Genomic DNA, 23,081 nt, shown 5'->3' with positions numbered 1-23,081 from the left:
CCCTATTAATTTCACATTTTAATTGCCTGTATAATGACTACCTCGTAATTCTTTTTTGGTCTTTACTTGATACCTACCTGAACAAAATAAAAGTTAATATATCCTTTCTGTTCCTAGTGTGTCCACGCCACCATCATAACTTTTTAACATTGTAAAATTCTAGCTTGTAAATGCTGTAGGTCACTTGATAAGACTGACTTTTGGGTATCACTACAAAAAATACACCCTTTTTAATGGGGATACGTAATCATCATCAGTTGGACAATGTGATTAATCCTATATTGAATCCAGTGGAAGGCTGTTTGCTTCAGCCTCATCCCTCATCCCTGAGGATCCAAACTACAACCTTTCTGTGTCTAACGCCTTAAAACAGGTTTAATAACTGGGGAATGTTTTCTGAAGCATTACCAGTGCCTTTTTATAGGTAAATGTTTTTACCCCTGCAGTAGTTGTGACAAGTATTCAGCAAGGCATTGTTCCTCTACTACTCATCAGCTGTTTTTCCAGTGTTTCACATTGCAAGAGCATGCCGCCTTCTTGCAAGGATTTTTTTTTTTAAACCAAAGGTGTAGGGGGAAGGAGGACTTGTGAATGTGGTTTAACCAGGAATGTGGAAAAGAATGAATAGACCTTCCCCCTTCCTCCATATGCTGTATGAGCCTAAGAAAAGAGAAATGTTTTTCTACAACTTAAACATGGGGAGTGGGTTGACTCCTGTGGGCTTTACCATTGGCTAGTGTGTGTTTGGAAGAGAGTTGTAGCAGCCCTCTCTGATGACCTCAGCTGGCCAGTACAGTTCTTGGTACAGCTCCATTTCTGATGTACTTCTGAAAGGCTACAGCTCCTGCAGCCTGCCAGAGAGGAGCTCGTCTGTAAGACCAGCTGGTGAACACAAAGAGCTGCTGCTCCTCAAGAATCCTCCTAAATGGAGATCCTTTACAAGGGAAGGCAGTTGCAAAGGGCCAGGTCATTTCAGGCCAGGCCCAGTTTGCATGTGTATTTTGTAACATCTGGATGTAACTTTGTTACAAGAGTGAAAACATATTGCTACTTAAGTGAATATAATAGCTTACTTATGTTGGGAAGACTGGGTAGGGCTACAGTACTTATTCCTTTTTAGTAATGTTGGAACTTAGTACATGAGATGGAGAGAATCTGGTATTGTGGCTGAAGTGAACCTTGCTGGTCTCTGTGGAAGCTACTGGGAGGAGCTCACATGATCCCCAAATTGTTGGTTGGATTGGTGGATCTGCAGAGCCCTCTAAGCAGGGCTCTCACCAACACCAGCAGATCAGGTCAGCTGCGGCTGTGTCTCACCACCTCTCTAAAGCCCCTAACGGAGGTGACTCCAGCAACCCCTGGCAGCCTGTGTCAGCACTGCACCACCTCCCAGTGAGGAAGCTTCTCCAGATGTCCAGCTGGGATCTCCCACACTTCAATTTGCAGCTATTGCTGTATTGTCTGTCATTGTGGAGAAGAATTTCTCTGCCATCTCTGTAACTGCCCTTCAAGTAGTTGTGGGCTGTCCCTAGATGCCTCCCTTGGCTGCTTCTTTGCTGGAGTTAACAAAGCTAGCTCTCTCAGCCTCAGCTCATGAGTGCCCTGATCATCTTGATAGCTTTGTACTGGACCCCCATCAGCATCTCACTTGAACTGGGGAGTTAGGAGGGAAGACGGGACATGAAACTGAGCATGATTTTTAGAAGTGTGGCCTCTCTGGTGCCAAATATAGGATATAGTAACTTCCATTGATCTGCTGGCCATAATTCTCCTAATGTAGTCCAGCCAGTGTTTACCTTTTTTTCTGGCGAGAGTACACTGCTAGTTTGTATTCAGCCTGGTGCTCACCATAAGCCCCAGGTCCTTTCCAGCAGCGCTCTTGTACAACCGTCACTTGCCAGCCTGTACTGGTGCATGGTCTGTACTTCTTGCTGAACCTTGAGTTTCTGTTTAGGTTGCTGTCTTACCAAGTGTCAGCTGTCTCTTCGTGACTTAGCATCATCAGTGAATTTGATGTGCCAGCTATTTTGGACGGTGTGGGTGTGGGCAGGGAGGTGTCAGCAGCTAGTGATGATTTCTGAATTCCCTGGCTTGGGGTCTGCCTGGGTCAGCTCTGCTTTGCACCAAAGATCATTCTGATACAAAGGAGCAGAATCATAGAATCATATAATAGTTTGGGTTGGAAGGGACCTTGAAAGTTCATCTAGTTCAACTCCCCCTGCAATAAGCAGGGACATCTTCAACTAGATCAGGTTGCTCAGAGCCCCATCCAACCTGACCTTGAATGTTTCCGGGGATGGGGCATCTACCACCTCTCTGGGCAACCTGTGCCAGTATTTCACCACCCTCACTGTAGAAGCTTTCTTCCTCATACAGGGAAGAACAAGGTGAGCTTTCTGCTCTGAAATAGTACTCCTTGGGGAGAAGACCTTCAAAACAATTTGATTTCTATTCTGAACAATGAACTTGGGTTTCATGTCTGACTAACTGGGTTCTATATTAGGACAAAAAGACCTTGATCCTGTTTGAGACTGGGCTGCCACTTCAGTGCAGGCCTTTTTTACTATGGCTGAGTAGGCATAGGTGATCTTCTGAATATTCTTTTAAGAATAAACATTGTATAATTGAGGAAAAAAAAGATAATACTGTCCTGTTTATAGGCCTTTGGGTAGACATGTCCTTGACATTTGCATGGGGTAGCATTCAGATTGCAACTTTAATACCACTTAATGTGCTTAAATATTGAATATGAATATTTATATTGAATATGAATTCAGTGATGAAACTTGTAAACAAGTGAAGCAGTGCTTGATTTCTCTTTTTATCTGAAAAAGTAATAATTCATTGTGTTACAGTATTTCTAGAAGTTTTGCAGCAGACTGATCTTCTGTAATTAAAGCAGATATTGGAGCATACTAAGCTAAAAAAATGCGGTGTTCTTTCTGTCCAGGAAAATTGAGGAGGCTCTCCATTTTGAAAGTTGATCAGAACAAACTTATTCAACTAACAGACTCAATTGGAGACTGCGAAAGCCTTACTGAACTAGTTCTAACGGAAAACCAGCTGCAGGTAAGCATGGTCATGACTGCTCAAATGGCTGACAGAAATAAGACCTACTGCTAAGTGCTGAATCGCTTGGCTCGTAAGGTTACTCACTGTTACTACTCTTAAGTAGTGAGTTTCCTTTAAGTGCATCTTATTTCCAACCTGTTAAGTGAATGCTGAAGATCAATTTGTGTGTAGTAACAATTCTCCCTTCTAAAGGCTTAGGCAATTACATATTCACTCTTGAATCTTTCATGATTAGTAAGGGAATTAGAGCACCTGGAGCGCAGGTGTCACTTACTTTGTTGTTTTTTCTAATGTGGAGTTTGTGCTGCGTTGCATTGTTGCCAGTTTTTGCTGTGCATTATCTGGATCAGACTTGCTGGAACTGAATAGAAGTCATGAGCCCTGCAGAGCTGCTGGTGTATTGTTTCTTGCTCTGCTGATCTGCTCCAGCCAGGTATTAAAAATGATACGTGGTCAATTAATATAAAATCTCAGACGTTGTTCCATTAGGTGTTTCCTTCCATTATTTTGAAACTACCTTCAGAGGACACTGACACTTGGAGAGTAGAAGTGTATATAGAAATCTAGGTTTGAGCATTTCTTAAGTTAGGTTGGTGCTTGTTTGAGTTAGGAGCTTAAGCCTGTTGGAAAGATGCCTCTCCAGAGGTCAGTTCATAGCACCTAAGTTAGAAGATCATCTCTCAATTAGCTATTTAGGGAGCCTAAAGTTAGGTAATATGGATATTCTGCATACGTGCTTCTGTACACAGTTGTTGTGCATCTGTTGTCATAGTGCAGAGATAACTCGTGAGTGAATTTGTATTAGCAACTGCATTCCTTGACATTTCTTCTGCAAGATAAAACCTTGGATGTCCTTTGGAAGGCCTGGTAGTAATGAGGGTTAACTATACTCCAGTTTTAAAAATGGATCAGTCAATTAATTTTTAAAGTGAGATAAGTTTTGTTCTGAATTTACAAATTCTGTTTGCATATTATTTTGGCTTTGTTGGCACAGTCACTGCCGAAGAGCATCGGAAAACTAAAGAAGCTGAACAATTTGAATGCCGATAGAAACAAATTAACATCTTTGCCCAAAGAGGTAAGTTTTGTTCTATTATCTCTCACAGATGTGATTATACAAACAGAAAATTCTTGATTTCAAACGTCTACAAGAAGTAGCAGGCAGCTTTGATCCACTGGGTATTCTTCCCAAACTGATCACAACCAGAAACTTGGTCCTTAGAACTGAACAGCATAAATCTGAACTGAACTAAACAGTGTAAATCTGAACAGCAGCTGTGGTGATTTGGTGGCTTGGAAGTGCAAAATGTCTTTGCAGTTGAACAAGAAGTCTTGGATCTAATTAGCTTGTAACTAGTAATTCCCAGTGTGGGTGTCAGGTCCAGCACTATTTGAAGACTGGGAGTTCTGGTAGAGTGAATGCATTTAAACATAAATATGCCTGTTCTGCACATAGTATAAAAACACTGCCGGAGTCTTGTTGCCTCACTCTTGTGAGCAATAGCAAAGGGAAGGTTTCATATTCTGAAAAATTATTCAGAGACACTTTTGACAGTCTTTTTGGTTTTGGAGATCTCGGGAGTACTTTTGCCTTTAAATAGGAGGACCTGACATGACCAAGATCATGGATACCTCAAATCGTACAGCTGTGATCACTAGGGCTTCTTGTGTCTTGTAACAGTATATGGAATGAAATGAGGCTAGGATTTCTGTTGTGCAACTAAATGTAATGAAGGCCTTACAAGTTTAGTTCAGCAGTAAAATCTGGAAAGATATCGGGGGAAGCAGCATCCTGTGATGGGAGCACGGGGCTGTGAGTTGGTTCTGTTTGCATTACTGTTTCTCTGTAATTTTTGTCCAAGTAGTTCTTCCCCTGAATTTTCCTATCTGTTTCTGACATGTGGCTCTGAGGCTGTAGCTTTTGCTCACCACTTTTCAGTCACTTCAGGAGCAGGAGTGGTACATACTCAGGTGGCAGCTGATGAATGGGAATTGAGAAGAGTATCAGTTCTGGTCAGTGAGCACACAGTTCTACTCAGGCCTGCTTACTTTTGGAGCTTGGACAGCTTGAGAGGGAGGTGTAAGGAGGAAGCAAAGTGGCTGAGAAGTGGGAGATGGGGGACAGCTGTTGGTCTGAAGAGGAGGGATCAAGCAGGGACACAGGATGCCGCTGTGGCTCTGGCAGCAACAACTCCAATGACCCAGGTCTGAGCTGCCGCAGGTTGGTCACCTATTCGGGGCTCCATGGTCACCCTTGTTGCTCCTTTACAGATTGGTTTGTAAGTGTATGTTTGACGGGGGAGGGAAGGTGAGGGAGGGAAGAGAAGATGTGAGTACTGCAGTTCCTCTAGCAGGACAGTGTTTCCTCTGCAGAGGTGTTGCTGGCTCTGAACAGAAAATTGTGGAAGGCATACCCAGATGGGTTGCATAAATGCTAGCAAGAGGCAGGACCTTGGGAAAACTATTTCTGGGTTGGGACGTGATGGCGAGTTTGATTATGTGCTCATTCAGCAGAAAACCTTCTCTGTCGTTACAAAGAACTTAATGCAGTACACAGGTGTCAGACTGTTTGTACTTGTGACTTGTACAATTTCATGACTAGTCCACCTTTAAGCAGAATTGCTTGGAGTTTGTTACAGTGTGTAAGGTTTTACTGATACACTTTATTTCCAGACTGACCAGTAACAGCTGTTGTAGTGTATAAGCACTTTCCTTAGTTAATAAAGTTCATGGTATTGGAGGTGTTGCATGAGGGCAAGCAGAGGAGCAGGGACAGGAGCAGGTGAGAGGAGAAGGCTCAGCTTCAGAAGCAGCTAAAGAAGGGTGAATATGGAGTGTGTCTGAGGGCAGTAATCGAGTCAAGAGCTCAGTGCAGAACAATAAAAAGACTAATGCTGAACGAGAAACTGGAGACTTGGAACCAGAAATGGGTTTCAGGGGTGGAAAGTGTTGCCCAGTCAGTGAAGGAGTTGGGGATATCCAAGGGTAAAGTGAAGAATGTGTGTGCAGAACATTAGTGCACATGAGAAAGAGGGGAAGGAACACCTGTACAAGGGGTGGGATAAAGTCAGGGGTGAGTCTGTGTTTGGAGAAGGCAGGTGATGAGGAAATGGAAGGTGGTATCTGGAATGAGGTGAGCTGGGGAGTTGTAGAAGGTCCAGGAAAAAAAATGGGAGAGGGTGGTTCCCAGGGAGCTTGGCAGAGAAACAGAGGAGGCAGAGCTCCTTGGCATCCACTTCTTTGAAACAGAATTTTTTTTTTCCCTCTGAAGGACTCCACACCTATGTATCTTTCTCATTAGACCAAACGCTTTGAAATTACATTTAATGTAAGATTTCTGGAATGTTACATTAAAATGTGTTTTGCTCTGTGGTTTTTAAAAGTTCTTTTATTTTTTATTTTTAAAGGAAGTCAGTCTTCCTCCAACTAGAGGGTCATACCCACCCTCTAGATCGGTGGGTTTGAATTCCAAGCTAGTAATGGTAACAAATAGAAAGCATAAACAACCGATGAAATGGTTTATCTCAAAAATACTGTTAATACGCATGTATTGCAGAACCTGCTGCCTAGCTAACAAGACTTTTCAGTTTTGATTTTTAAAGTTTTAGTTTCCGTTCCTTTTGCTCAGGCCATGCAATAAAACACTTTGAGGGAAAGTCTTTAGATTGCCTTCTAACAATGCTGAAATGCTAGTTTTGAAAACAGAAAGAAATCTACGGCTCTTTGCTCATGTTTTGTCTGTTCCTGGAGCTGCATTTTCTTTGTGTAGTATTTTTCTTAAGAAGTCACTTTTCACTTTAAAGCAAACACAAACTTTTCTGTAGTAGAAGTTTTCTGGAACAAATTCCTCCGAATTTTATGAAGAGTCACATTTCCTATCTCTAAAAGAAAAATGTTCTGTGTAAACAGTGCACATGTATAATGGGTACTGTTTGCTGATACGCAAAGCATCCACAGGAGCAGCCTGAGGGGTGCTGATAATGGCAAAGATCCCAATTCTGAGCTTTCCTTTGGATGACAGGAAGGACCAATTTGGTGTCTTGGTGAAATGTTGGATTTCCATTTTCCTTCTCATCATTACTGACTTGGAAAAAAGAAACATAAAATGCATTGGTAGAGCACAAGGGAAAATGAAAAATGTGTCACCCTTTTTCTGTCTGTTGGAAGGTTCTGTTTTCTGTTTATTCTCATCTCGAACTGCCTAATTAATATTTAAAGCCAAGCACGAGCTTATGACAGTGATTTTCAACACCCCTGCCTGCTGCGTGTTGCATAAAATGTCTCCTGAGACAGTATGGCAAAGACTGGGGTCTCAGATCTTTGCATGTCAGTCAGTGTTAGTACTTGTACACTTGGATCCCCCTTCACAGGAGTGGAGCCAGATGCAGAAGTAGAGTATGCACGGCAGATACTCAGCATCTTCCCCTCTTTTCCTTCCTGCTTTCTCTCATTCTTTCTCTGCCTTAGAGTGCTAGAACAGCTGTGCATTTGTGGTCTTCATCCTTATAAGAAATGGGTGTGGGACAGGCCTTTACTGGTTTCTGTTGGAGTGGGACAAAGACATAGCCTGGTAACGTGTACAGAAAAAATGGGACTCTACTAGGGAGAAGAGTGCATGGAACAAATATCATACCTGCTTGCTGGTGTCTCTGTCCTTCCCTGCAGAATTATTGTTGCAGCAAAGAGAGCTTTTGTAGTTATAATGGCAGAAATTACACGCCTGTTCTGAAATAATCTGGTGAGATAATCTGTGAGTTCTAGCCTTCTCGTGGTGGCGTGGGGTGGTTTTTTTTTTTGTGGTTTTGGGGTTTGTTTGGGGTGGTTGTTTCTTTGGATTTTTTTTTTTGTTAGGAGTTTGCTATGATTGTTTGACAGGCTGATCCAAAATCCAATTACATTGCCAGATTGTTTCAATGCACACTTGTAAAATCAGTCTCTACCTTTTGGTGTAAGATTTCTTGACTTGGGGTTATTGAGGCGCTTGTATGCAAATACTCCTTCGAAGTTTCCTGGTTCAAAGGTTCTTCTGTACCTGGTGCCGATACATAAGGTAAAATGTGAAACAGCTGAGTGTCTGACCAAGACTTGAGTCACTGACAGATTTCATCTTCAGTATCTCATCTTGCAGCTCGATCCCTCTCACTGAATTGAGTGGCGAAACAAACTTTGGCAGGAACTGAGAATGTCTAAACCTGTTCATAGTTACAAATGTTTTTCCTCTTAAACTTGAAAGACCTGCCTGGTGACTCTGGTATTGAAATCCCACCCTGGCACTGGAACGCTGGTGAAACTGGTGTGTTGATTTTGGCACTTGCATTAATAACCTCCTTGGAATGTTTTCCAGTTCATGTGCTCTTGTTAATGAGTCTCTACAACCTGCAAAGATCTGGTAATGTGTCCTTCCTGACTCTGAGGTATATTGTGGCTGAGAATTATTACTAGAGCAGGTAAAACTGCAGGGGTGTTTTTTTTAGCAATAACTGTGCTTTCTACATTTTATTTTTTTTTAAGTTGGGTCCGCTTTGTTTTTTCTGGTTTTAACTTACAAAGCCCTCCCTTCCCTTGTTTGTGTAAAAGTATGTGTTTGCATGTTTCAAAGGGAAAAAAGACACTAAGGAAAAATGCAGGAAAACTTGTCTTGAGTCAGAGGGCAGAGAAGCAATATTGCTGTGCTCCTCCCATGCCATTCACCAGTGGTGCAGGGAGTGTTGAAGTGAGTTTGCAGAAGATTTTCCTAGCCAATTTGAAGTTAATACTAACTGAATAATAGCCAATAATAGTGAACTGGGCAGTTTCTTCCACCTCTACATGTATTTTATTCTGGCAATTAAGGTATTAATCTATTTTATCTGGGGCCGAGGAGAAAAATTCTGACTTAATTTACTTTGAATCAAAACAAAATTTTTGTTGTGATACCATGGAAAAGATTTTACAACAAAATAGGAACTGTGTTTAAATTCCCACTATATTTATCTGAGTTGTATAAGCCTAGTGAGAGTTCCTGATGCTGACAGGTGTATTGAGAGTTGGATAAAAGAGATGTCGCTGGACTTTGACTGGTCACATGCTAAAGAATAATCATCGTAGTATTTGTTGTAATGTTGGTTGGTGTTTTTTGTTTGTTGTCGTTGTTGGTTTTTGGTTTGTTTGGTTTTTTTTCCATTTCTCTGGTGGGTTGACCCTGGCTGGATGCCAGGTGCCCACCAAAGCTGTTCTATTACTCCCCTCCTCAGCTGGACCAGGGAGAGAAAATATGACAAAAGGTGGGTTGAGATAAGGACAGGGAGAGATCACTTACCTATAACTGTCATAGGCAAAACAGACTTGATTCAGGGAAATTAATTTATTACCAAACAAATCAGAGTAGGGTAATGAGAAATAAAACCAAATCTAAAAACACCTTCCCTCCACCCCTCCCTTCTTCCCAGGCTCAATTTTACTCCCAGATTCTCTGCTTCCTCCCCACTAGCAGCGCAGGGGGATGGGGAATGGGGGTTGCGGTCAGTTCATCACATGTTGTTTCTGCCACTCCTTCCTCCTCAGGGGCAGGACTCCTCACACTCTTCCCCTGCAGCAGCATGGAGTCCCTCCCATGGGAGACAGCCCTCCATGAACTTCTCCAGTGTGGGTCCCCTATGGGGTCACAAGTCCTGCCAGCAAACCAGCTCCAGCGTAGGCTCCTCTCTCCACTGGGCCACAGGTCCTTCCAAGAGCCTGCTCCAGTGTGGGTGTCCCACAGGGTCACAGCCTCCTTCAGGTGCATCCACCTTCTCCAGTGTGGGGTCCTCCACAGGCTGCAGGTGGATACCTGCTCCACCATTAACCTCCCTGGGCTGCAGGGGACAGCCTGCCTCACCATGGTCTTCACCAGGGGCTGCAGGGGAATCTCTGCTCTGGTGCCTGCAGCACCTCCTCCCCCTCCTTCACCACTGGCCTTGGTGTCTGCGGGTTATTCCTCTCATATATTCTTACTCCTCTTTCCACTGCTATTTGTTGCAACATTTCCCACCCCCTGCCCCCCCGCACCTGTTCTTAAATATGTTGTCACAGAGGTGCCGCCACCATCGCTGATGGGCTCAGCCCTGGCCAGTGGTGGGTCCCTCTTGGAGCTGGCTGGCACTGGCTCTATCAGATATGGGGGAAGCTTCTAGCAGCTTCTCACAGAAGCCACCCCTGTAACCCTCCCACTACCAAAACCTGGCCATGCAAACCCAATGCAATTGCTTATACCTATGTGAAAGATGCTAACTGGTAAATGACAGCAGAATTGATTCATAGCTTTTGAGCAGTTAACAGATGCTGAGATCAAAAGGTGTTATTCAGCTAACGTAACTTGAAGGTCTTCTATGTTTCCCACCTTTAATTTGAGTTTTGGCTTTAGAGCACCAACAATGTGAGGATGTGCCACTGTAATCAGTGAAATTTGGTCTGTGGTGATGAATGACTGTAACTGACGGCTGTGCTCAAGAGAGGAAGCAAATGGGTGTTTTTGGGAGGGATCTAAATGGAAAGAGAGGGATGAATCTGTACACTGTTCTTGGGTTTACCTCCAGAAAGCTGCAAAGGTGTAAAGAGGAAGAAAAATCAAATAACAACCACCGGGTTATTGTAACAGAGAAATGCAGTAAAATTGTGTGATTAAAAATATGCCACTGATGCAGGTGTTAAAACAATAGTCTGCCTGTAGTAAAGAAGAGGAGTCATCAGACACATTATCAGAGAAGTGATGTGATGAGATTTTTAGTTCTGGAGGACTGTTTAAGATGGATTGGCAGTGGGTATGTGGATGTCAAAAAAGCAGGAGGCTGAAGTGGTGAACACTGGTCATGATCAGAATGTAGAGGTGAGTTTTAGCAGCCAGACTGAACATCCTCTTTATGTATGCCCAAGTCCTACTGCTTTTCCAAAACAAGGAAGCTGTTAGAAAGATGAGCCTCAGACTGAGACAGAAGAAAAGAGGAAAAAATATCCTCCATAAGGGTAGAGTTTTGTGTGGAAACCAGAGGGGTCCTAGTGATGCTCATCCTCTGAAGGAAGTCCACCTGAACAAACTAAGCAGTTTTGTTCAGGCTTTACAGTACTGTAAAATCAGTGATCTCAGAATTAGCACTTCATAGTGATCATAATGAATTCATAATTCTAATTTTCTGCCTGACTGATGTGTAGGTTTTGTTTTTGTTTTTTTATCTGGGCTGACTGTTCTTTGGAGATGGTGGGATGAGACAAGTGAATAACCCTTAAAGTTGCTAGAATGGAATAATTCTCAGGAGTATGACTTAGACGTGCACAACTCATTTGAGACCTTTTCCCAATGTCTAGCTCACTACAGAAGGATGTGAGGACTTCTTTAAGCCTGCAGTCTTTGGAACAGTTACTCATGTGCCTAGAACAAAGCACATGCTTGTCCCCATTAAATGAAGTCTGTGCTCGAAATGAACTGTGTTTTTAACTGTTAAATGGGCTTGTGGTCTCAACTGTGTACTTGGTGCCTATGCGGTGGTTTGGCAAAGTCTGTAAGCATGTGATCAAGCCCTTGGAAAGCATGGCTCTTTGTCAGTTAACGACTCTCAGCCAAACCAGCCATGTTCTGATACTGTATTACTTCATGGTGGTCACAATGATGTTTTCCTTTCAGCATGCCATTTAGTGTGTGCTCTTCGTCTCAGTGGTACCACTTTGTGTTTAGGTTTTCAAACATTGGACCCGATGTCTTTCTGTACTGCTGGATGGGTGTGATCTTTTTTTGAAATGACAACAATTTTTTTTAACTGTCAGTTTGTCTTTTTTCTCTGTGATATCTCACATGATGCTTCTTGTTTGATGCTGCCCACATTTTCTAAGAAGTTTCATAAAAAAAAAATCAGTATCTGTCTGTTATGTCCCTACACTACCCTATTTGAAAAAAAAAAAAAGTCTTCACTACCTCTGAATGAAACAAAACCTTGCCTATTGACGGATAGAGCAAAGTTAAAATAACTTAGGAGTTCTAACCCTCTTTGGCAGTAGAAGAATGTATGTTCTGTCTCCGTTTGTTGGCATGCTCTTGTCCAGTATGGATAAAGAAAAATAAATTGAACATCTCTTGTATTTTCTTAATTGTTAGCCGCTTGGAAAATTATGGGTCAGGTAAATTGATAACCCTGTAAGTATTATTCAGTCCACGGTTCTACTGTTACCTTTCATTAAACTGCTTTAAATGCATGATGACTCAGGCCGGCCGGTTCCACTGCTGCATTTTTCCATTGTCAAAAGTATAGCAGTTTTGGTCTCATCAGGGCTGCATGGCTTTACTTTGTTTGTTTGGCTAAACTGTCTGGATCTCCATGCTCCAAGACTGAATAACGCAAACTTCATTCATGGAAAAGCAAACACTTTTTGTGTACAGTTAGGGCATCACTTGCCAGCTCATCAACATTCACTAATTGTATCTCTTGCTTTTCACAGCTCCTCATGTTAGATACACCAATTAGACACTTAATGTGTATATGTACTTTTTCTATAAAGCACTGGATTCTGTGAATGTGTCAAGGCACATTTTTTAAATATCTGTACACACTTTAAAGTGAATAGCAGAATTATTGTACTAAGAAATGTTTGCTCATGACTTGAGCACTGGTTCCTAAGGGCTTTGATTCACAAGCTAAAATTGGAGGTTGCTGCTCCTAGTGTCCACGCAGGGCCAGGAAAGCTGAAACTCTTGTGAAATAGCTGCATCTTAGAGCGCAGTGATTTGAGAAAAACCATCCCAGATTTTATTTTGCCAAGAGAATGTTGTGCTGTAACTTTGCACTGTAAATAGCTTGTGAATCAGAAACCTTCAGCAGCTGATCTCTGCTTTCTTTCCATTAAAATGTATTTATGATACAAAGGAAGGTGAGTGGGGTATAAATGCTCCATTTGTTTGTTTTATTTTCTAAGTCACAGGTGCATCTTTTTAAAAGCGGCTTTTTCCTTGGTTAATAGTGTAGGTTAAATCGGCATGATATTTAGTTTGACTAATGGAAAAGCTTTTGTGGTGTTTGTCTGTATTCCCAAACTTGAGTTTGGACTGAATTGTGGATTTTGCAAAGACAGAACTGACAGTTACCTAGAACATAAAAATAATTTCAGCTCAGATTTGGGAACTCCTGACCAAGGTGTAGTGACGTGTTGGCTATATTGTGACAGAAGAGCCTTCTTAAATGTGCGTGACTATAGAAGTCCTCTAATTTTTGAACTAAGATCTTTCAGTAGGTTTGCTGTCTGTAGTTAGGTTCTAAGTCCACATAATTTGAAAGCTTCAAAAGGCATTGGGATATTTTGCCTCTAATACTTGGAGTAAGAGAAGAAACATTTTTTTTTCCCTTTTCATGGTGAGTTTTGGAACTGGCAAACAAACAGCAGTGCTTTTTGAAGCTTTGCTTGATAAGCAAACAAAGGTAAGCTCCCTTTATGAATAGGAACAAAGAGTTACTTGAAGCAGCTTTCAGGTTGCTAAAACTAATAACCTCAGTGTTTATAGGAGTAGTAATTGCCATCTGGAACAAAAAGGTGGAATGTGTGGTGGGATTTTTTTTAATCATTGAATGTAGAGGGCTTATTTTTCTGAAAACATGTTCCTTTGATGCAAAATACAAATATTTTAAGGGTAAAACTGAAAAATCCCATCTTTTACACCCAAATATTAGCTTGGGAATGCATGTGCTTACATTTGGATAAATTGGTAGAGAGAGAGGACATTATATTAAATTGGCCAGTTTGTATGGGTATCATCTTGAAATTAGATGCTTCTAATAAAACAGGGCATCTTGTAAATTTGTCTGCTTTTTGTGAACTCTTCGTTAATCTTTGCAGACTCAATAAACGTTGGGAGTTGTTTTTGTTTTATTTAGCGTTTTGCCTTGCCTAAAGCCCCATTGCACTTGCTTGTATCTAAAGTTACCATGACGAAAGGAAGAATTAATATGCGAAACATAGAGCCTGAAAAAGTTGAAAGTTAAAGCTAGTATTTTTTGTGAGGGCCGTCTACCAAGTGACATTCATGTGGTTACTGATCCCTTCCTGGCTTGGAAGGCTCTGAAAGGTAGGTAGAACCTGACCTATTTGTAAATATATACATTACTTACAAATAGAGCTGTTCAAGAAACTGCTGGAACAGACTCGCTTCGGGTCAGACTTCTTTTAAGCTAACACTTGTTTACAGTCTGTACCTCTGGGTGAAGTCTCTGGCAGGCATTGTAACTTGAATGCGCTATGACATATTACGTGACCCGTACTGCATGCCTTTGTTTATACTGTTGTACTGCAACAAAACCAGACTTTTTTTTTTTTCCTCTTCTCCAATATAGATTGGGGGGTGCTGCAGTCTTAACGTCTTTTCTGTACGTGACAACAGATTAGCTCGAATTCCCTCTGAAATTTCACAAGCCACTGAACTTCATGTTCTGGATGTTGCTGGGAACAGGTAAGAGATTTTTGTATTGTCACATTCTTTTGCTGGATTTACTTAATTCTTTCTAATAACAAAAGATACTACCTCTAGGAAGGAAGTAACAAAAAAAGTTATGACTTTTGTGTTAGCATTACTGTCAAAATTGTCAGAGTAGTCTTCCCTCTTGGCCCAAAGTAGCATAAATTGTGTGTTCTCATGAGTACATTTTCTGGATTGCTTTGACCCCGAGGAGAAGATAGGATTTAAAAAAACCCTGGATGTGTGTATTTCTGAATTAAAACCGAGAATCTAGGCAATTTGGTAGAGCTTCAGCTGAAACTATCAGCCTTAATGTCAAGTGACACTAATATTGAGTGTCTTATCTTAGAGATACAGTGCAAGTAACAAATAATGCTACTTTGGCCTTGCGGCTTCTCATAAATCTTTGTTGATATGTTTCAGACATCAGAATGCAAAATGGAGTGGATTGAAGCATAAGCCAGCAAATTAGTTCAGTTGCTTAGTAGGAAGTTAAATCGGGGCGGGGGGAAGAGGAGGAAAAGGAAATGGCATCTCATTTATGCAATATAATTGTCTCACATTTTTCTGTTCTGGCAATTGCGTGTATGTAAGGGTCCACAGCAGAAGCAGCTGTCTGCCTTCCGGGGCACTTTACTGTGGTAGAAAAAGCTCACCATTGTTATCTGTTATTCACAGCTACAGAGAATTATGGCATAAAGTTAAGCTGCAGATTCTTTTTAAAAGAATGGAGTAGTTGAAGTTGATCACTACTGCAATGCCTTCTGTTAGATCCATTAATCTCAATCATGTTTATTTCAACTCAGGCATATATACACTTACGAGTTGACTTCATAACCATCTATTAAATCTAGAGATTGCCTTGACTATTTTACTTTTGTTTTTTGAACTAGGCTGACGTATCTTCCCCTCTCACTGACTACCTTAAAGCTGAAGGCTTTGTGGTTGTCTGATAACCAGTCCCAACCTTTGCTGACGTTTCAGACTGACACAGACCCTGAAACAGGAGAAAAGATTTTAACATGTGTGTTGCTTCCTCAAATGCCTTCTGAGCCTGGTTGCCAAGGTAAGTGCCTAGAGTCAGTTTTTCATTATGTGTAGAAGTATTTCCTCTTTTTTTACTGCGGTGTCTGTTCCATAAAGGTTTGTAAAACATGCATAAGCTCTAATGAGCAAAGTTCCGGTTGAATTTTCACTTTTAAACTTTTTTTTGGTTTGTTTTTTTTAGTAATTGTACATGTTTTCAGAAGGCTTGAGAAACATGGCTGTAGGTGTTATTGAAAATAGAGTGACACCAGCTACAACAAATAACATACAGACCTGGAAGAAGAAAACTTTATCATATCATTATTCTGAGGCTTGCCAGTGGGCCAAGTAGTGGTGTCCATATTTGTGTACGTTGCTTATACACCTTAGATATGTATATATGTAGTGAAAATTGGTGGCTTTCCAACTATAATCTCTTTATCAGAAAAATAATTATATAGCTAGTAATGAGAAGTAGACATTTTACTTTTTAGCAAGCTCAATTTCTTTCAGGCAAAGATGCTGCACAGTAACTTCATTATATTCTTCAACAAGTGCAGATTTGCAGTATAAGTTGCTTCTGTCTTTTGTGCTGAAACTTGCCTCTGGGTCAGGTGGAAGCATTATCGGCTGGGTTGCTGCTCCAGTAACGTCTTCATGTTTTTTGTCCTCAAGCTTTCATAGCGATGCCTGAACATTCAAGGGGATTCATCTTTACAGCAAAAGTTTAAATATTAGTTAGGATGGAGACTTAATCACTGGAGACTAATTTATCCCATCCAAGAATAGGCTTTTCTGTCTATGGGTGACATGTGGATTCTGCTCCACTGAGTACAAAGGGGCCTGAGGAGAAAAGCTCAGCTGTAGATATTTGTATTGTAGATACCCAAACGTACCTAGATTAATTCTGTTCTTTCAATACTATGCAGCTGGAGCAAATAGAAAACATTAATACAGTAGAAGTGTAGAAATGGCTCTGTTTTGTGTCAGCTTCTGGATTTTAAGAATACAAATTGCATTAAGAGTTTAAATAAATGAATTAACGCTTTTAGATTTAGAAAAGGTTAAGCTGCCTCAAGAAGAGTAACTGAGGTAGACTGACTTTCTCTAAAGGCCTCACTACTAGAAATTAGATTTCTCCCTCTCCAAATGAGTCTCACAGCTTCAAAGATAGAAGGCTTGGAATTAAGATTGTTGGGTATGATGCCTAGCAATGCTAAAAGGATGAGGTCAGTAAAAGCAATGATCCTGTGTTATGGAGTGCCACTTAGGGAACTGGCTAATGTCAGACGGCAGCCGTCATCCAGAAGAAAAGCATGTGTGGTAGCAAGCACATTAAAATATATAATCAGTAGTCTAAAACTGCAACAAACCTGAAACAGTCCAAGTACAGAAATTACTCATTTATACAGAAACTATTGTGTGTAGTTGATAACAGAAAATTAATGCAAGTTCTGTTTTCTGTAAAAAAAAAAAATAAATGGAAATAGCCAATTGTAAATCTTGGATGAGTGAATGTTGCAGTTATTAACAATATAGCATTCTGATGTTTCAGACTTGCTGTGAATCTTTTGTTCCACTTTCCTGTTCTAACAGATAACCTACCACGATGTGGTGCACTGGAGAGTTTGGTAAATGAAATGTCAGATGAAACATGGAACGAGCGGGCAGTGAATAGAGTCAGTGCAATTCGCTTCTTAGAAGATGAAAAAGATGAAGAGGATAATGAAATGGTATGTTTTCCAAGCCTTTGGATACCTGCAGACACTGTGACTTCAATGCAGAAGTGTAAAAAGTATCTGAGCTCTCTTGCTGTAAATAAATATTTCAGCTGCTACTGCATGCTTGTTGCGTACGTTTGTAGCAGAAACTGTTCATGTTGACTGCTGAAACTTTTCATATTGAGTTAAAATGCCTTTTTTTTCTGCTTTGAATATAACTTTTATGTTCTGATGCAGGGCAGTCTTTGTTTTGCTTTGTTTTCTTGTGTCTCCTCAGGACGTTTTCTTTCCAGAAACAAGATAGGATCTTTCTCTGCATCATGAAGCTTTGCTGCCTGAAAGTATATAGGGTCTAATTTAGGAATCCAGCACTCTGGCATGTGCCTCCATTAAGTTTGCCATTGTTTGTCTCTCTAATTTCTATTTTCAGTCTCCTCCCTCTCCCCCCCCCCCCCCCCCCCCTTTTTTTTTTTCCTTCACCATTTGCATTGAAACAGCCATAGTGTCCATAAACAGCAGGAATGTTCCTCATTAGTTTCCCACTTAAGGTTGTGGGAACATCTGTCACTGTACTTATAAGACCTCTCCATCAAGTTGGGCTCTGCATGTCCTGAAGATCAAAATGCAATGTGATCTTTAGCTTTACTAACTTCCATTAACAATTAAAACTCTTTGTAGAGATCAAGACTGCTTCAATCAGATTTTCAGCATGCTTCTCTGATGCTCTAAAAACTTGCTGGTGGTCCTCATTAGAACTTAGCTTGAGATACTTCAGGGGGCTCTCTGGATTGTAGCACACTAGAAACATGGTCTTACTTTAAAAAGTGACTATAACAATTCTTAGTTAGTAGGGAAATGAACATTTAAGTTTTCAAGTAAGGTGGTTGCTTAATTCAAAGCAGCAGAAACTAAATGTCTCTGACAAGTGTGGTTTGTAGACTGGCTGATAAGGGAGTTCAGAATGATGCTTTTTAACAACAGTGCCAACCTGAGAACATCCATACAATAACGAGGGCTCAGGTGTTAATAATAACTGCTTTCAGTCATGGTATTACAGCCTGACTTGGGCAAGAACCTTTTTAGGGAAGAAAGAAGTTTATGAACCTGCTGGGCAGGAGGAAGGGCAGATTTCCAAAGCACTCTTGACCAGTTCATCCATTTATGGGTCATCAGTTCAACTGTAATCACACAGTTTACATGTATACCAATGAAAAGTAATTGCATGTGTATATGTATTATACTGATACATATTTGTGCAATTATTCCTGGTGTTCTCTTGGTCTCTAATCTGGATGCTAGCTGGGTTTTTGTAAATTTTGTTTCCCTTGTAAAGGTTTCAGCACAATGATGTTAGAAGTTCTTGTGTCTGAGATAGGAGAGAAATGTTCCCTCTTCTTCCTTTCAAGATATTAGTTCTCAGTTGACCAGAGAACAAACTGTGTGGTGGGGCTGGAAGGCATACGGAGCTCCACACAAACATGTATTTGACACTGTAAGGAGCTCTTGTGGGATTCTTTCAAAACCAGCTGAATGTTTTTTGTTAGAAATGTGATCTTAAATCACTTGGATGGTTTTTTTTTGGAAAACAAAAAAAAAATAATATCCCAATTATATTTATGAAAGAATCTTCACTTCATAACTTGTAATTGTACTTCACTTGAGTGGCTTTCAGATTAGTAGGTCAAGAGAGGAAAAAAATTGCTCCTAGACAGTTCTTAAAACCTCTTTCACTGTCTTCATAAACAAGCAGCTATGAAAATAATCTTCAGCATAGAGCATCGTAGTTTGAAAAGGAAAAGGGGGAAAAAAATTGATACCTAATATTTGGTATGTGAATGCTAAAGCCTTGAAAGTGTATGTTGTTTTTCATAGAGATGAAGGCAAAACCACTTATTGCACTGTTTATTTTTAGAGAACACTTCTAAGGCGAGCCACTCCACACCCTGGAGAATTAAAGAACATGAAAAAGACAGTGGAGAATTTACGGAATGATATGAATGCTGCTAAAGGACTGGATTCAAACAAAAACGAGGTCAATAATGCCATTGACAGAGTGACCACTTCTGTGTAGAGTTTCATCTCCAGGTTTTACCTCCTGTGTCTTCCCCTGCTGTTGAAATGTTCCTGTCGTCTTCTGGGACCTCACTGAGCCCCTTTTTGTTTTTAACCAGAACCTGATTCATCATCTCCATATATGTGAAAAGTGCTGCCCACTGGAAGAAAGTGCCTTATTTCATCCAGGCAGTGAACCAATAATTTCCAAATCAATATTTTAATTTTAATAGTGCTAGGCTTTTAAAAGTATAATACACTACTGTATGCAGAATACAATATTTTTGTCTTAAACACAGGGGAAATAATGTTTTTCTTTTCCAGAGTGCTGGGATGTCTTTTTCCCAGTGGCTGGATGTGCTGGTGAGGAATATAGTTTTGTGGAAATTGATACACTTTTTTATTTTTTTGGCAGCTCAGATGGTGTAAATTTTAAATTTTTGTATAGGACTTTCATAACAAAATTATGTATTTCATTTTTAAGAGAAAATTTATCTTGAGCGGTACATATTTTAGTATTTGTGGAAGAGACAAGTTTCATGGACAAGTGTATTCATTCATTTGTACCACCCATTGTGCCTTATTGTGTCTTGTATGTCATATTAGTCTTAAATATAGAAATTCTTGAGGAAAGTGAGTAGACTTAGACTTGGTCTCCTGTTTTAGATATGTTTTTCTTTCCAGACAGTAATTTGTTGGGATTTTTACAGCAGAGAACTTATGTTTATATCATGGGATTTTAGGTCGTGAAGCACAAATGTTAGTTTTGTTGTAAACAGAATTAAGATTAAAATGACCAAACTGCTATTGTTTATTACATGATGCACTCACACTTTAACTTAGTTGTAATGAAACATCTTGTTTTGGATGATGTGTTGCATTGCAGTCACTAGAAATTCCTGCTTCCTTTTTTTTTTTTTGGTTTTGTTTTGTTTTTAAATGTGCCATCTGTAAAATAACTTGAAGAACAGCACGATAGTCTTTCAGAAGCACAGTATGAAACTAGTTTTATGTATTACACAAGAAAGCATGATTCTTTGAAGTGCTTTGGTGGTTTTATATAAATATATAAAGCCATAATAAAAAAACTCTTTAAAAGCTTCAGTAGATTTATTGTATCATTAAAATAGCAATTAAAGCATGTATGAATTAATACTGGAATTTACTATCATTGTTACTGTGTTACACTTCCAGTGGTCCAATGCTGATTTCAAGGTCTTAATAAATCTGTGGGTTCTGGTTTGTTTATAAAGGTAAGTATTAACTGAGTTCAATTCAGTAAATAATTTTGCAAAAGGCTGATACAGATTGATTTTGGTGTCTCTGGGTACTCTTTGCGCCGTGAACTAACAGACCACTACCTTGTTTAGTGCAGGGACTTGAGCAGTCTGAGTTCAGAGCAAAGATTTGACATGTTTAGTGTGGGCTGATGCAGTGAACCCAAATTTCAACAAAATGTAGAACCCTACACTTCATGTTTGACTAACCACATCCCTTCTTCTGCTGAACGTTTCTTCCAGTAAGCATTGGTTGTATGAGGGTTTCTGGGAGAAGATGGGAAAGGAGGAGATCAGGGAAGCCGTAATAACTTCTGTGTTAAAATTCGTAACTGCAGTATTGGATAAATTTTGTAATTTAACCTTTTGATTTGAAGCTTTTACAGAAGGCAGCACTTCCTTTTTGATATTGAACAAGTAGGTATTGCAAGCCATCTGCAAATATTCAAATCTAACCTGGCAAAATACATCAATTTTTATGATTTCTTCTCATCCCAGAGATTCCTCATTTAAGCTTCAAGGCATGGTCTCTTTGCAGGAGCTGCTGCAGGTTGATAGGTGTTAGGTTAGTTCATGGGTAGCGCAATTTCATTCTCCCCAAGGCAAAGTTCTGCCGGTTGTTCTTGGTAAGCTGCTATTAAAATAAAACCAGAAAGAAAAGTAGGGTTTGGTACGGCTGACTCCAACCTTGGGCAGAACTCTGTTTTTAGAGTACTTACTGGTATTGACACAACAAAATTTAAAAAATGTAGGAAACTCTGCATCCAGAGCCCAAGTAAACTTCAGCAAACCCATTTGAGTTGAAAAAGAGTTCCTAAAAAAGACAGACCAAAGCCAAAGGCAGCAAGACTCTGCTCTGTGATCATAGTTTTTCATTTGGAGGCTGTGGTTTGTTTTGTTTTTAGCATCCGATTTCTCAGATGGTCCGTATGTGTGCTGTTTTATAAAGTGGCTTAGGTACACTTGTCCTCCCAACAGTTTCGATAAAGTTCCAGGTAGTTTTAAGTGTGTTTTATAGCCAGAAAAAACTGATGATATTTGTTATGCTGAAGCAGTGTGTGTCCTTGAAAGCATGAGCCCTCTGTTCTCAGTCTCTGTTTGGCTCTTTTCTCTTGCTGATGCTTTGAGAAGCCTGAGCAGTGAATATAATTTTGTAAACATAATTTTGGGGTGTTTTTTCTCTTTAAACTTGTTCTACTTTTTCAGCTCATTTGTAAGTCTTTTGGGGTTAGGTCTAACGCAAGGAAGGAAACACTACAAAGTTTGCACACTGCTTTATTAGCTAAATAGGTAACCAAGGAAAAGCAATTAACTATAGTGGTAGAGCAGATTTAATATTAACATGTCAGTTACTGCATGCAAGTTCTCTTTATTGAAAGTCACAATTCCATGGTCTTAACAAGAGTAGGGAAAAAAAAAAACACAAACCCCAACCAAAAAATCACTCTCTTGCTACCATTGTTAGTGTAGTCAGTGTAGCAACAGATTTTTCCATCCCCTGTGTGTTGCTCCAGGCTTTTTCCACAGCTTCCATATAATTTATGTGTCAAGATTATTTTTCTGGCTTACATGCCATATTTTTGATAATCATCGTATTGTGGGAAAGCGAGTGCTGGAAACTTGTATGCTGCCGTCCTTTCCAGCAAATGACTTGTTTGTGTCCAGGACAAGCTGATCAGCCTGCTTCTTGTCTAATAGTAGTGCTTTAGTAGTGCTGGGTGAACTGTTTTTAGCTGATTAGCTACTTAACAGATTTCACTACTTGCTGCTCACAAATTCAGCTTTTGAGATGAGAGTAATGACACCAGGTATTTGATTTTTTTTTTTAGTGTATTTTTTAGTATATCAGTTGAACCTAGTCTGTCTGACTGTAAATGTCTACCTCCCACTGAGACTGGAGCATACTAATTATCAGAAATGTCTAGACCTTCTGTTAATGGAGAATTCACTGCTGTTCTTTGCCTTAACTCCTGCAAAAAAAATTACTTCAGTTTTCCAATTGGCTTGGTAAGAGTGTTTCCCATCTTCAATTTCTATCAAACACAGAAATCTGTTTCTGTGCTTAGGTTGCTGTCAAAGAAGATGAGAAAAGCAGAGTGGTCTTGGCTATCAGGAAATGTTTTGGGTGCTCCCTTCCTCCTGTACCAATTGTGACATTTTCAGAAGGACAGTGCCTTCCTCTTTCATTCCAAAGTCAGGAATGTGATCAGTATTCAACCAGCTTAATGAAAAATGTGAGGTTTTTCAAAGCGGAAGAGCAGATACGTGGTTTGAGGACAGCTTTGTGAGCTGCCTTGCAGGAGCCAGCTCATCTCTTCTGGTGGATGTGTTTTACCGCCTCTTGTATGGTTCTTGTGGCAACAGGATGGCCAGTCTTTGGTTCTGCCAGAGCAGAAGGCTTTGAGGGGCTTGCTGTATGTGGCTGGACTGTACCTTGCTTAACTTCAGGAGCAAGGGTGCATGACGGTCTGGTTTTGCATTTGT

The 23,081-nt window shown here is 40.2% G+C and overlaps 1 protein-coding gene across 1 annotated transcript in view; it reads left to right on the top strand.

The window, feature by feature from the left end:
- LRRC1 (leucine rich repeat containing 1) overlaps positions 1-20,424 on the top strand; it is a 73,994-nt gene extending 53,570 nt beyond the window's left edge. Inside the window, exons 9-14 of the mRNA XM_064447902.1 lie at positions 2,951-3,069; positions 4,067-4,150; positions 14,400-14,515; positions 15,415-15,587; positions 17,144-17,280; positions 19,181-20,424. Of these exons, the coding sequence (XP_064303972.1) occupies positions 2,951-3,069; positions 4,067-4,150; positions 14,400-14,515; positions 15,415-15,587; positions 17,144-17,280; positions 19,181-19,339 (788 nt within the window). The 3' untranslated portion in view covers positions 19,340-20,424. The remainder of the gene's footprint in view (positions 1-2,950; positions 3,070-4,066; positions 4,151-14,399; positions 14,516-15,414; positions 15,588-17,143; positions 17,281-19,180) is intronic.
- The last annotated feature ends 2,657 nt before the right edge of the window (positions 20,425-23,081 follow it).

The sequence above is a fragment of the Phalacrocorax carbo genome, chromosome 3 (assembly GCF_963921805.1).
Source record: "Phalacrocorax carbo chromosome 3, bPhaCar2.1, whole genome shotgun sequence".
Lineage (NCBI taxonomy): Eukaryota > Metazoa > Chordata > Aves > Suliformes > Phalacrocoracidae > Phalacrocorax > Phalacrocorax carbo.
Note: the sequence above shows the minus strand (reverse complement) of the source record. Positions and strands in the feature narration are given on the sequence as shown.